The sequence below is a fragment of the Python bivittatus genome, unplaced genomic scaffold (assembly GCF_059951505.1).
Source record: "Python bivittatus isolate LINGU-HERP-01145 unplaced genomic scaffold, Pbiv_v1 ctg000080_np1212, whole genome shotgun sequence".
Classification (NCBI taxonomy): domain Eukaryota; kingdom Metazoa; phylum Chordata; class Lepidosauria; order Squamata; family Pythonidae; genus Python; species Python bivittatus.
Window position 1 is genome coordinate 65333397 of NW_028277035.1, and position 12424 is coordinate 65345820.

Genomic DNA, 12424 nt, shown 5'->3' on the forward strand with positions numbered 1-12424 from the left:
TAGTACAGTGACCTTCAAAAGATACACTTGCTACTGTGTGAAAGCAAATTTGTAGAGCAATTAGTTGTTTACATATTGCCATTTTATGTTGGATTTTATATTGCAAATCCATTCTCCAAAGAATATGTAAATATATCTAAAAACACTTCAGGCAGGTGCTTATTTGCCACAGCACTTTTGTTCAGATGTAGTTGAAATATTTAGACAGAAACAAAGATCAATACTGGACCACCAAAGATGGCTAGCACACTCCCTTTTTAGAAACTTTAGAAAGTAAACACACAATGATCAACATTAACTTTAAAAAGACATACAAGCAAAGATATTAAAAAGGCATAAGAACAGAAACAACATAAAAGAAAAAAAACAAACACCCCACTTAATTTGTGTGGTATAGTGGTGAAGGTGCTGAGCTGGCTTCAGGAAGACCAAGTTCTAGTCCTCCTTCAGCCATGGAAGCTCACTGTGTGGCTCTGAACCAGTTGCTCTCCTTTGCCCCAACCCACTTCAAAGGGGAAAATAGGAGGAGGGGCTACTATGAATGCCACCTTGAGCTCACAGTGGGTGGGATAAAAATCTAATAAATACATTTTAAAAATACACATATAATCTAAGAAGAAATAATAAAAAAAACTTTATATCCATATTCATTATTTGTATCTGAAATGCCATTTGTATAGACAGAGGTAATTTTATATATATTTATATATCCTATCAAAGATGGACAAATATAACACTACACAAGGATTATTTATTAAAGATGGTAAGGTAATTTTTTCAGTTTTCTCAAACCAAAACAAGTAACTAAATGAGCTATGTCATCAGAGAGTGTAACATCTACCAGTCTGATTACAGCTCCTTTTTCTTTCCAATCTAGGAAGATTTTGCTTAATATAATACAGCTCAAGGGGTTGTGGTACCATTTATGAATTATTTTATAGTCAGTTCTTACTGACTTTCTGAAATAGGTGTAAAAGGAATTTTTTTGCAATAAAGAGTTCCAAGCTGAGTCATCAAATTCAGATCCTATATCTTGTCCCATACTTTTTAAAGATTTTCAAGAGCCAGTTATATGTGACAGAAGAGTGCTATATGATATTGAAAACAAGTGATATTGCACTTGTTTAATTGGAATTTGTGATCAATTCTCCAATTTTAATTCATTGGAAATACCTTTCTTGTCAAGCTTCTAATCCTATAAAGTCTGCCATATACCCATTCATGAAACCTAGGACCCTATTTTATTTTATTTTATGATTCATATGGCTGCCCATCTTGTAGTGCACAACTGTTGTTAGGTAGCTAACAACAATAATAAAAACACAAGCAATAAAAACAATACAAGAAAAATCAGGAAAAACCAGGCGTCCAGTCCATAACTATACCCATTCATCTCTTTGATCCCTGGGCTCCAACCTTACTATCCCACTGCCTGGGGGAAAAGCCAGCTCTTCACAGCTTTATGGAAGATTAAGAGGGTGAGGGCCTGCTAGATCTCAAGGAGAAGGTTGCTCCACAAGGCAGGGGCTGCTATGGAAAAGGCATGCTTCCTAGGTCCCACTAGATGGCAACATTTAAGGGAAGGGATCTGGAGCCTACTCTGTCCAATCTAAGGGAATGGGCAGATACCCTCATGGAGAGGTGATCCTGCAAATAGCCTGGACCTGTGCCATGTAGGGCTAGGTTGATAACCAGCACCTTGAATTTCACCTGCAAAGAAACTGGGAGCCAGTGCAGCTCATGCAGCAATGGTGTAACAAACCAAGAGGTGCCCAATACTGTGCAAACTGTCATATTTTGGACCAGTTGTAATTTCCAGGTAGTCTTCAAGGGCAGCCCCATGTAAAGCACATTGTAATAGTCCAACTGGGCCATTTACACTTCCCAGTCTCTCACTTACTGATTTCTGTAGTGATCTGTAATTATTCTCACTTTTGCTGAGGGAATTCTTGTCCTCCACCCAACCAATAAGAATGTGTAAAAAGCATCATTCAATCAATGCCTCCCACCCCAAGATACTGTAGATCCAGGAGCAACAAAACTCCCCTCACCTACCCACCTCATTTTGCTTTATACAAAAGGGAAGCAAATGAGTTGCTAACATCTTTATCCATTCACAAGGCAACTGTTGGAAACACTTTGTGTCCTATCATACTGCACTGAGAAACAGAACTCTTGATAATACCACCCCTGTCCACTGCACCTGGACTGTGTCCATGAAGAACCAGTTGTAAGGATCTGCAAAGACTTAAAGGGGGAAAAAAGATAGACAAATCCTTACTGCCTTTTAAGATTATATCAGCAGGATTGTGTTCCTTTGTCTAATTATGCACACATATCCCACCCCCCACCCCCAATTAAACAGTTGTTGTGAAGAGGACTGTGAAGCCATCAAGCCATGCTTCTACCTTATGGACCTATGAACAGCTGAAGCACAGAAATGTGGGTTGAGGCAGAGGTCTTGCCCAGGGGAAAACAAGCCATCCACCAACTCTGCAGAGCTTCAGAATGCAAATAGAAAGACAGCTCTGTGTGTGTGTGTGTGTGTGTGTGTGTGAGAGAGAGAGAGAGAGAGAGAGAGAGAGGTTTTAGAAACACTGCAGTTGAGCTAGAAATAAATCATCACAGCTGCTGACCTCAGATAATGGTGTGAGAACACAGAGGTCCTGAGGTGATTCTGAAGTGCTCAAGCAACTCATGTAGAAATAGGGTTATAGTAAACATTTCCAGTACCTCTTCTAGAAGAATGTGTTAGAGAAATATGAATTGGTCTAAACCTACCTGGGCCAATGATAGCTTGTTCTGGGGAGACTGATTGTCTATGTTCATTACTAGTTTTTGTTTTATTTCTGAATGTAGTATTTCTTCAATAATTAAAGGACAGTGAAAGGAGGACCACTCTGAATCATTTTGAATCAAATTACCATTAAAAATAAACATACAATATACATCAGTAAATGTGCTATTAACAGTTTTGTGGAACACTGTTACTGAAACATAGTAGATTAGGGTCTGGTGGAATTAATCATATAAACAGGCCATCACAGTTTGCTTGCTTAAGCATGTATTTTTTTTAACCCTTAAGAATTTAAGTTGGCTTTCACCATCTAACAATACATCTATTTATGTACTGGACTAATGATAATGCCACAGTCGTGCCCATTCCTTTTCTGCCTTTTAGGGGCACTAAGGGAACAGATGGAGAAAAAGATGAGGTTTCTGTTTTCAGGCTCTGACTTATGCACATTCAGCTGGCCTAATGATGAGACATATGGACTATACGGAGTGGGCTTTCTGATATAAAGAAAAACCTGTGTTCATACAGGGTATATAACAGGCACAAAGTCCATTTACTATTCAGTGCAAATTGGATAGGCGGAACTAATGATTAGAACCTCACACCACCCTCCTCTTATGTGCACAGTGAAAACTATGTCAGGCAAACTAGGCTAATAGCAGTTGCTAAGTTGGTAGCACTTTGTCTGGCTCAGAACCTAAGCAGGGCTAGTCCTGGTTAATATGTGGAAAGTGTTGGGGTTGTGAAAATGTTAATTCAAAAACCCTGAGGAGGAGAGATGAATCGTTCCTACCTCGGGGAGAGCCATGAGGACAAGAGAGGGGAAATGAGGGAAGCCCCTCCCACGCAAAGCAGCAAAGCTAGGCAGCAGCGGAGCTGCCCCTCCCTTTGTGCTCACGTGAAACAGGCTTGGTTGAAACCCCATATTTTCCAACAGAAAGAAGACAACCAGGGACCATCAAGAGGACCTTTTGTTGTGTCCCCATCTTTTGACTTCAGACGGAGATATCAGATTATAAGAACAGAGCAGAATTCTTGGCATTGAGGTTGGAGAATCACAACATGGATCCATGGATGGCAGGAAATAAAAAATCAGAGACACTGTCTCTAAGGTAAAGATGACCCCTCCAATAAAAGAACAATAAGAACAAGATGAAAAAATGCTAGCTGCTGGAAAGAAAATGGGAGAGAGAGAACATTTTCTTCTTGATTGTTGTCAGCTTCAGTTTTTATGTAGCTTCAGGGCACACCCAAATTTCCCTAAGTTTTGTTAAACGTCAAGGACAGAGATAACAATATTCTATTTTATTATGAATTGCAGCCAAGAGTTTGGAAACAATAGCATTTGGGAGATAAGAATGAAAATTCCAGCAACATACAAGCCCCCAGCATTATTCTGGATTATAACAAAAAGACATGGTTTAGAAGGCCTTTTTTAATGCAAGGTCTAGAATGTTCACAGTAATCTGGAAGATGCTTTTATTCTATTAATTATGAAGAGAGACAACCAATAGAAGTTCCAGTTAGGATGGAACTGAAGCTGCAAAGGAGGACTCCTAGATGCATCTCAGGTTAGACTTTTAACTTGCCTTGTTTGGACTCTTTACCTGGCCCACCTGTTCTGGAGGAAACTCAGATGTTCACATACAATAGGCAGGAAAAAGGATAGGTGAGGGAGAGTTAACAAGTGATGATTCTAGCTGGTCCAAATACAAGAGAAACCACCACAGAACCAAAAGCAGTCAGACACATTATAAGTGAGCAAGCTGAGAAACCAAATCATAGCAAATTAGCCTGCCTTGAATGGTATTCCCCTGGGCACTTGCCCAAACTGCCTCTGGTTGTTATGAGTCACTGACATTCCTGCCTTTCCTTTCAGAACCCATTTTTACAGTTGACCACTGCTCATTTCCAGCCAGAAACATTCAGCATGTTTTTGCTCTCAATGAGCATCAGTTCTCTTTCAGGAAGATACCACAAATGAATCATAAACCCCCACTTTGATACAAAAGGCTGAACTGTTTAAGAATGATAGGAAGATCTCATTGGAATAAGGCCAACTTTGCTATTAGGGAGGATTAAGTAGCTGCTAAAAGTGATGTGAGAGTTAATTCTCAGCCTGATAAGAAGACCAGCAATTACAAAACAGTCAACAGCTGCATGCTACCCCACCTTAGCAAAAGAGGTGGCCTTCCATATGTGTGTGAGGGAGAGAGAGAGAGAGAGAATAAATGAGAATTTGTCTCTTTCAAAAGTAAAGTGCTTGATGGAACTCTTTTGTTGTATCCTTAACCTTCTACTAAATGTCACCAATCAGAGCTCTTAGAGGTGTGTTTCCTGCTAAACTGTGAACATAGGTGTCAGTAGGAGGGCAAGGGGGAATGATAAAATGTGCAGATGCAAATATGAAAGGCTGAGGTTTGCATTGCAACATGGCAATGCGTGCTTCACCATTTTTGCATCTTCATGGTTTATACTGGATGCCTATGGCTATGATGAGGAAAGCAAGTTGCACATGAGAAATGGTAGGAAGGTCAGTAGATCAGGATAAAAATTTGCCCTGCCCCACTTCATCCCTTCTGTGCTTATGTTCCTTCCATTCCTTTTTGGTAAATTACCTTCCGAGAGACACATTTAGGCCAGGAAGGAATGGACATTTGGTTGTGAAGGAAGATGGGAAGAAAGATGGATAGAGTGCTGCTGCTCTGGCTGCTGTCAAGAAGGAAACTAGCAGTCAAGTGGCAAGCCAGGTGGAGATGGGACTGGTTGGATGTAGGGGGCTGAATAATATGGAGGCAGGATGGCTTGATGCCAGACAAGTATACAATGATTGGACAAATATACAAATGATAGATAGCTATCTGCTGATGGCAGATACGTTGTGCCTTGTACTTAAAAGTGTGACATAAAACAGAAATATTTGGAAAAAATCCATTTCTGAGATGGTGTCCAGGTGCTACCATTGTTGTGCAGCACTCCATCCATCTTTCTTCCCATCTCTATTTCCTTCAAGAAGGTTCTTTATTTTTAAGACTGATTTGAACTGGACATTACCTCCAGCAGAGGATGCCTTCAGAGCAAGTCTGTCCAATCAGGGACTGTCTTCTGTACAGGAGATATATTGCTATTCATGTAACCTCTCGATTCAGCAACAACAAAAACAGGAAAAAAATGTTATGCACAAACACACCATTCAACTAAGAGGCCTCAGGATCTTTGGACCTCAGAATATTGGACTTCAGTAAAAGGAAACTTAGTCACAAATAAAGTCTTTTGGAGGTTTTGAATTCATGTTTAATTTCAGTGCTTTTTTATCAACAGTGAATTGGTGTGATCTGAACTGAATAAGCTGGTCTGTGAGTCTTTGTTTCCATTACCCAAACCAAGGCAGGCATGTGCATTGAGTAAACTTGGTCACTGGCCCTTAATTCCCTGGGTGGAAGGAATGCTGGGCACCTGTGCTGGAGAGAATGGGCTATTTGCGCAGGGTTTCTTTCATGAGGGGAATGCAGACAGCTGGCCGGAAAGAGCCGGGTTGTTTTCTCATGCTTTCATTGATCAGGGAAAGGGCAAGCACCTGCACTGCTTACACAGGCTGGGCAAGCTGCCCGTTGCTCCCATGAGCAAGAGACATCTCTGGTTCGAACCCCAGGCCATCTGCAAATCTGTGTCCCCTGAAGAAATGGAAAGAAGGTGGGAAGGGAGCAAAGCTAAACTTCGAGCAGCAGAAGAAAGGCATGGACTGTTGGCCTCTCTTATCATTTCTTTGTCAGGCAGAGGTGCTTCCCCAGCTCTCAAGTTAGACGGCTGACTTCTGTTCCTTTGACAAGGTTCATCTCCCAGGATTCTATTGGTACATCATGGTAACACACCCTAAGAATTTTTCCAGAATGTTATTCCTCACTCTGTAAAACAAGAAATAGGGAGGCATTTTGATGCAGAGCATATTTGGGAAGGAAGGTTGTTTACAAAAAACGTGTAAGTCCACAAAAACGGCTGGAGAACGTAGCAATGTCTATAGAAACATTTCAGCCTCACTGCTCAAATAGAAATTGCTGATGTGCAAAATACAGAGCAAGTGAGAGAACTCACAGTACTTTTGCTGGAACCCAAATTGTGATCTCATGAATCTGCAAAATAATATAAGCATATTTGTCACTCTGAAACTGATTTCTTCTGCAAGTGGTCTTCAGTCTAGAGACCCTTCTTTGATTATCTTGCATGCTGTTATAAAGCCCTTGTGAATTTACTGGAATATCCTCTGAAGCCATATCCCTTGAACTGCTATAAAAACACTGGTTGTGTTTTCACAATCCACAGGTATACTTGGGTGTGTGGAGGGTGATTTCATGATGGAAGACCTCATGATGAAATGCAAATATGAAAGGGTGGCTTTGTGTTGTGATGTCATGACATATGTTACATCATTCATTCATTCATTCATTCATCATCTTGGTTAGGGTTTGTGGTGGATGTCTCTGGCACAAGCTGTGCATTTTAACTGTTTATTGAAGTAACCCAATTTTCTGGGTTTTTGTGTCATGCTGACTTTACTCAGTGCCCTGAGGTGAAATGTGCTTGGTTGATTTATATCAGATGCAAGCTGTTGATCATGCATATTAACTGTATATTAACCATGCCATTCTCTCTCCATTTTCAGGTGATCTTCCGTGCTTTAACTCCTGCTAACAAGATTGAAGACCCATACAGTCCTGAAGCACAAGGTGTCTTGAAGCTCACCAATTTGCGGCTCCTCTTATTAAAGAGGCAAGAGTGTCCTTGCCAGGGCTCAGGACTGCTGGAGAAACCACACAGATTTGCCCATTATGCCATCTATGACCTAATTGTCCGAGGCAGTTGCTTCTGTAATGGCCATGCAGAAGAATGTCAGTTTGCCAATGGGCCAGGTGCTGGCAGCAGTGTGGTGAGTATCAATGCTGCTCTTTCTTATAATTTATTAAGCAAGAAAAAACAAATGCCTCTGAGTCACTGATGTCTTCCCATTAGCATTAATTTTATTTTATATCTTTAAATGTAACTTTAATGCAACTTTTGGTGGCCAGAGGCTGCACTTAATGGTTTTAAAGGCTCCCCACCCCTTAATGCTATATGTGTGAGAGAACAGCTACTGTATGTGCATGATCTTATACTCTATCAGTTTTGCCCATTTGGCTCCAAGAGGGCCAGTACAAAGGTTTGTTCATTCCTATTATTATTCATTGGTGCTGAGTAATGTCCTTCCTTCCTTGAAGTATTTTAATAGTTAAGTCTACTACTGATTAAACACCATTTTCAATTCCAACTTTAGTTTGGCTTCTGGAAAAAATCCATATTTGCAAGGAGTCTGAGAATTCCTTGGAGGTTTTTGCAGGGAGAGGGATAAATTGAGAACAAGTTCATGATTATATACTTATGCCTCCAACTATACCTCATAAGAAATAAATAAAAATACATCTAAAACAGAATTACAGAATGAGCGCAAAATTGCAAAGCACATTTGAATTTTGTGACTCATGCACAAATAAAACTATGTACATATTTTTTCTCAGCTTTTATCTTTCCCAGTGGCTTAAGCTGACATTTAATACAATGAGACTGGCACATGTTGACATGATCTGAAAAATGCTGATTATAGAAAAGAGGGAAAACCAGTGGCCCTTGTAGGAAATCACTTGACCCTCAAACATTCTTTGTGTTTAGTTCCTTTTCCCAAGACTATGCAATATAAATCCATTTTATATAGCTGGATCCAAGAGAGTAAATTTTATTACTCATGAAGTCTTTGAAGGTATAGACTAGTACTAGGAAACCTCTGACCCAAATCTCCAAATTTTCAAGTGACCCCACAACTACTTTCTTTCTAAATGTTGGTATTAATGATTGCTGAAAGCCAACAGCATGATTTCCAGCCATTTGGGAGCAGAAAGGACATGAGAACTATAGTGTACACACTAAAATTGGCTTAGCACCCTTAAAAATGCAGAGGGCATTCTTCCCAAACTTTTGAAAAACAGATAATCCTAGGTCTAGCATATGCATGATAGGACCCCATACGTTTTGCATTAACACAGAAAATAAGGATTGAAAGGGATGTTGGGCATCTTCCAGTCCAAACAGTGCAGTCACTACACAGTTGAAGAATCCACTACCAGAACGTCACCCTCAAGCTTCTGTTTAAGTATCTCCACCAAAGTCCATCACCTTCCTATAATATTGTTGAATATTTCTTATTGTTTTGACATTTTTCCTGATGATTGTTTGTGTGTGTGTGTGTGTCTTTGAGTCAGTTTGGACTCCTGGCAACTGCATGGACTCTTGGCAACGTTTTTCAGAAGTGGTTTGCCATTGCCGCCTTCTTAGGGCTAAAAATCAGCCAACTGGCTTTGTGTCTAAAGCAGGACTAGAACTCACAGTTTCCCTGTTTCTAGCATAGTACCTTTAACACTACACCAAACTGGCTTCTCAACTTAAATCTACTTCTTTGTAGTTTAAACCCATTGCTTCTTCTCATTTTTGCTCAAACAACTGAACAATTCTGCTCCATCTTTTAGATGACAGTCCTTCAGATATTTAAAAATAGCTATTGTGTTTTTCCTCAATCTCCACTTCTCCTGCCTAAAGAAAAAAGATAGATGGGCATATTTATTTATTTAGGCTTGTATACCAATTTCAATAAATTGACTTGACATTCAACATCTCCAGCTATTCCCCATATATTTTTCCTTCCAGGCCTTTTTTCTTAGTTGTCTTCCTCTGAACACATTGCACTTTGTCAGTATCCTTCCTAAAATGTGTCCAGAACTGGACACAATATTCTAGATGTGGTTTGACCAATGCAGAACAGAGAGGAATTATGACTTCTATTGATTTTGACATTATAATTCTCCTTAAAAACTGCTTTCTTTTACAATGTATTTATTAATTTATTAATTTTACAATGAAATAAAAAACCAAAAAACCAAAAAGATAAAATGGAAATATACACATATTAAAATAGCTAGTTTTCTGGGCATCTGGAGGATAAAATAGCTTGGATACATTCCCAGTTGGATACCAAGTGTGTGGCATGGCCTGTGGAGATGCCTGGGGTATGTACTTACCCTGTTATCTGGGAACAGTTTGATCCTGTTAGACCTGAGGAAGTAGACAGGGTCCTCTGGGCTGTAAATGCCACCACCTGTCAATTAGATCTATGCCCCTCCTGGCTGGTTAAGGCAGCTCGGGAGGTGACATGTGGGTGGGTCCAGACAATGGTGAATTCATCCTTGAGAGAGGAAGTGTTTCCAGCAGCCTTTAAAGACACACTGGTACACCCCTTCCTCAAGAAACCATCACTGGATCCCACCGTACTGGACAATTTTCATCCAGTCTCCCACCTTCCCTTTTTAGGGAAGTGGTTGAGAAGGTGGTGGCGTTGTAGCTCCAGAGGATCCTGGATGAAGCAGATTATTTGGACCCTTTTCAGTCGGGTTTCAGGCCTGGATTTGGGACTGAAACACAATTGGTCGCACTTTTGGATTATATCTGGCAGGAGCGGGATGGGGATAGTGCATCCATCCTTGTTGCTCTTGACCTCTCAGCAGCTTTCAGTACCATCAACCATGGTATCCTTTTGGGTCGGCTTGGGGAGTTGGGGGTGGGTGGCACAGATTTGTGCTGGTTCACGTCCTTCCTCCAAGGCTGGTCCCAGTTGGTGTTGATAGGGAGCAAGAGGTCCAGCCCACAGTCCCTCCTTTGTGGGGTGCCACAGGGTTCGGTACTTTCCCTGCTCCTTTTTAACATCTACATGAAACCACTGGGTGAGATCATCTGCCACCATAGGTTGAGGTATCATCAATATGCAGATGATACCCACTTCTACATCTCCATCCCAGGTGATCTGAGTGACGCTGTGATTACTCTTTCGCGGTGCCTGGAAGCTGTGGGGGGTCTGGATGGGGAACAACAGGCTTCAGCTGAACCCTGGTAAGATGGAGTGGCTGTGGGTTGGAGGCTCCTCTGTATCTGGAAGTTTACCATTGTCAGTTCTGGATGGAGTTGCACTACCCCAGACAGACCTGGTGCGTAATCTGGGGTCCTCCTGGACTCATGACTCCTGCTCAAAAAGCAGGCGGCAGTCGTGGCCAGGAGGGCCTTTGCTTAACTACATGTTATGCACCAGTTACACCCTTTTCTGGATCGAGAGTCCCTCCAGTCAGTCACTCATGCCCTAGTCATCTCCTGTATAGACTGTTGCAATGCACTTTACGTGGGGCTACCCTTGAAAAGTATCCGGAAACTTCAGTTGGTTCAAAATGCAGCTGCGCGGGCAATTTTAGGTGCCCCAAAGATGGCACATGTTACACTTTTGCTGCGTGAGCTGCATTGGATCCCAGTTTGCTTCCGGGTTCAATTTGAGGTGTTGGTTATCACCTTTAAAGCCCTACATGGCATGGGACCGGGTTACCTGAGGGACTGTCTCACCCCCATTATATCGACCTGTCCCACCTGGTCAAGCAGGGAGGGTATGCTGCGGACCCCATCGATGAAAGAATGTCAACTGTCGGGGTCCAGAAAGAGGCCTTCTCTGCTGTGGTCCCCACCCTATGGAATACCCTTTCCCCCAGAGGTGAGGCAGGCCCCAACTCTCTTGTCCTTCCGGAAGGCAGTCAAGACCTTGTTCTGCCAACTGGCATGGAGTGAAAAAAGGGGCAACCAAACCTGGGGGTGGCTAGCACCTTGAAGATGCTCCTATATGTTAACAGCTTATCGATCACCAGCATCTTGGAAGATACAGTATTATTTGTGTATATGTTTGGTTTTATTGCATTTTTACTGTATTTTTATACTGTTTTATTGTATTTTAATTAATATTTATTTGTTCTTGTATTGTGAACCACCCAGAGTCACTTCTTCATGAAATGGGCAGTATCTAAATTCGAAATATAAAATAAATAAAATAAATAAAAGTTTCAAAATAACATTAATATAAATCTGCATATTAGAATATTTTATATTAACTTATTAAAGTGAGTAGTAAGTATTTAGTACTGTATTGGCCTTATGTCAATACTAAAGTCAGTATTAAAAATAAATTATTATACAGTAATTAACAACTATAACAGTATTTGAGTATAAGTTAAAAAACCAAGATAAAGAAATTGCAGTAATTTCTGCCTGTTCTAGGGAATTTAGCGTATTTAACAAATCATTAAAAATTTAATACAATATTATTTTAGAGAAAATCCAAATTTTAGATGTTGTATGAACCCACCACATTTTAGATATAGTATGAACCCACCAAAAATGGCTTCCACATTGAGTTAAATACTGTATCAGATTTATTTTTCAAATATGAAGTTAATTTTGACATTGTGATATACTCCCATTACTTAGTTTACCATTTTTCTATAGAAGGAATTGTAATTGTGATTTCCAGTGAAATAGAGAATCCTAGTTATTTCCATGAACAAAATTAGCTTAGTATACTTTTTGGGAATAAGGTTTAGTAATATTTACTAAAAAAAAAAAAGGCAGTCTGAAAAGAAAAATCCATATTTAAAATTTGTTTCATTCTATTATAAATCAATTTACAGAATTATTAGGCTTTACAACATTGCCAATAAATATGAAAAAAATGATCCAACC

General features: G+C 40.3%; 1 protein-coding gene across 3 annotated transcripts in view; it reads left to right on the forward strand.

Moving 5' to 3' along the window:
- Positions 1–12424, forward strand: part of LOC103057752 (netrin-4-like) — a 63362-nt gene that overhangs the window by 16719 nt on the left and 34219 nt on the right. For all 3 annotated transcript variants that reach the window (XM_007429645.4, XM_088134280.1, XM_088134279.1), the window contains exon 3: positions 7458–7721. In XM_007429645.4, the coding sequence (XP_007429707.1) occupies positions 7458–7721 (264 nt within the window). The remainder of the gene's footprint in view (positions 1–7457; positions 7722–12424) is intronic.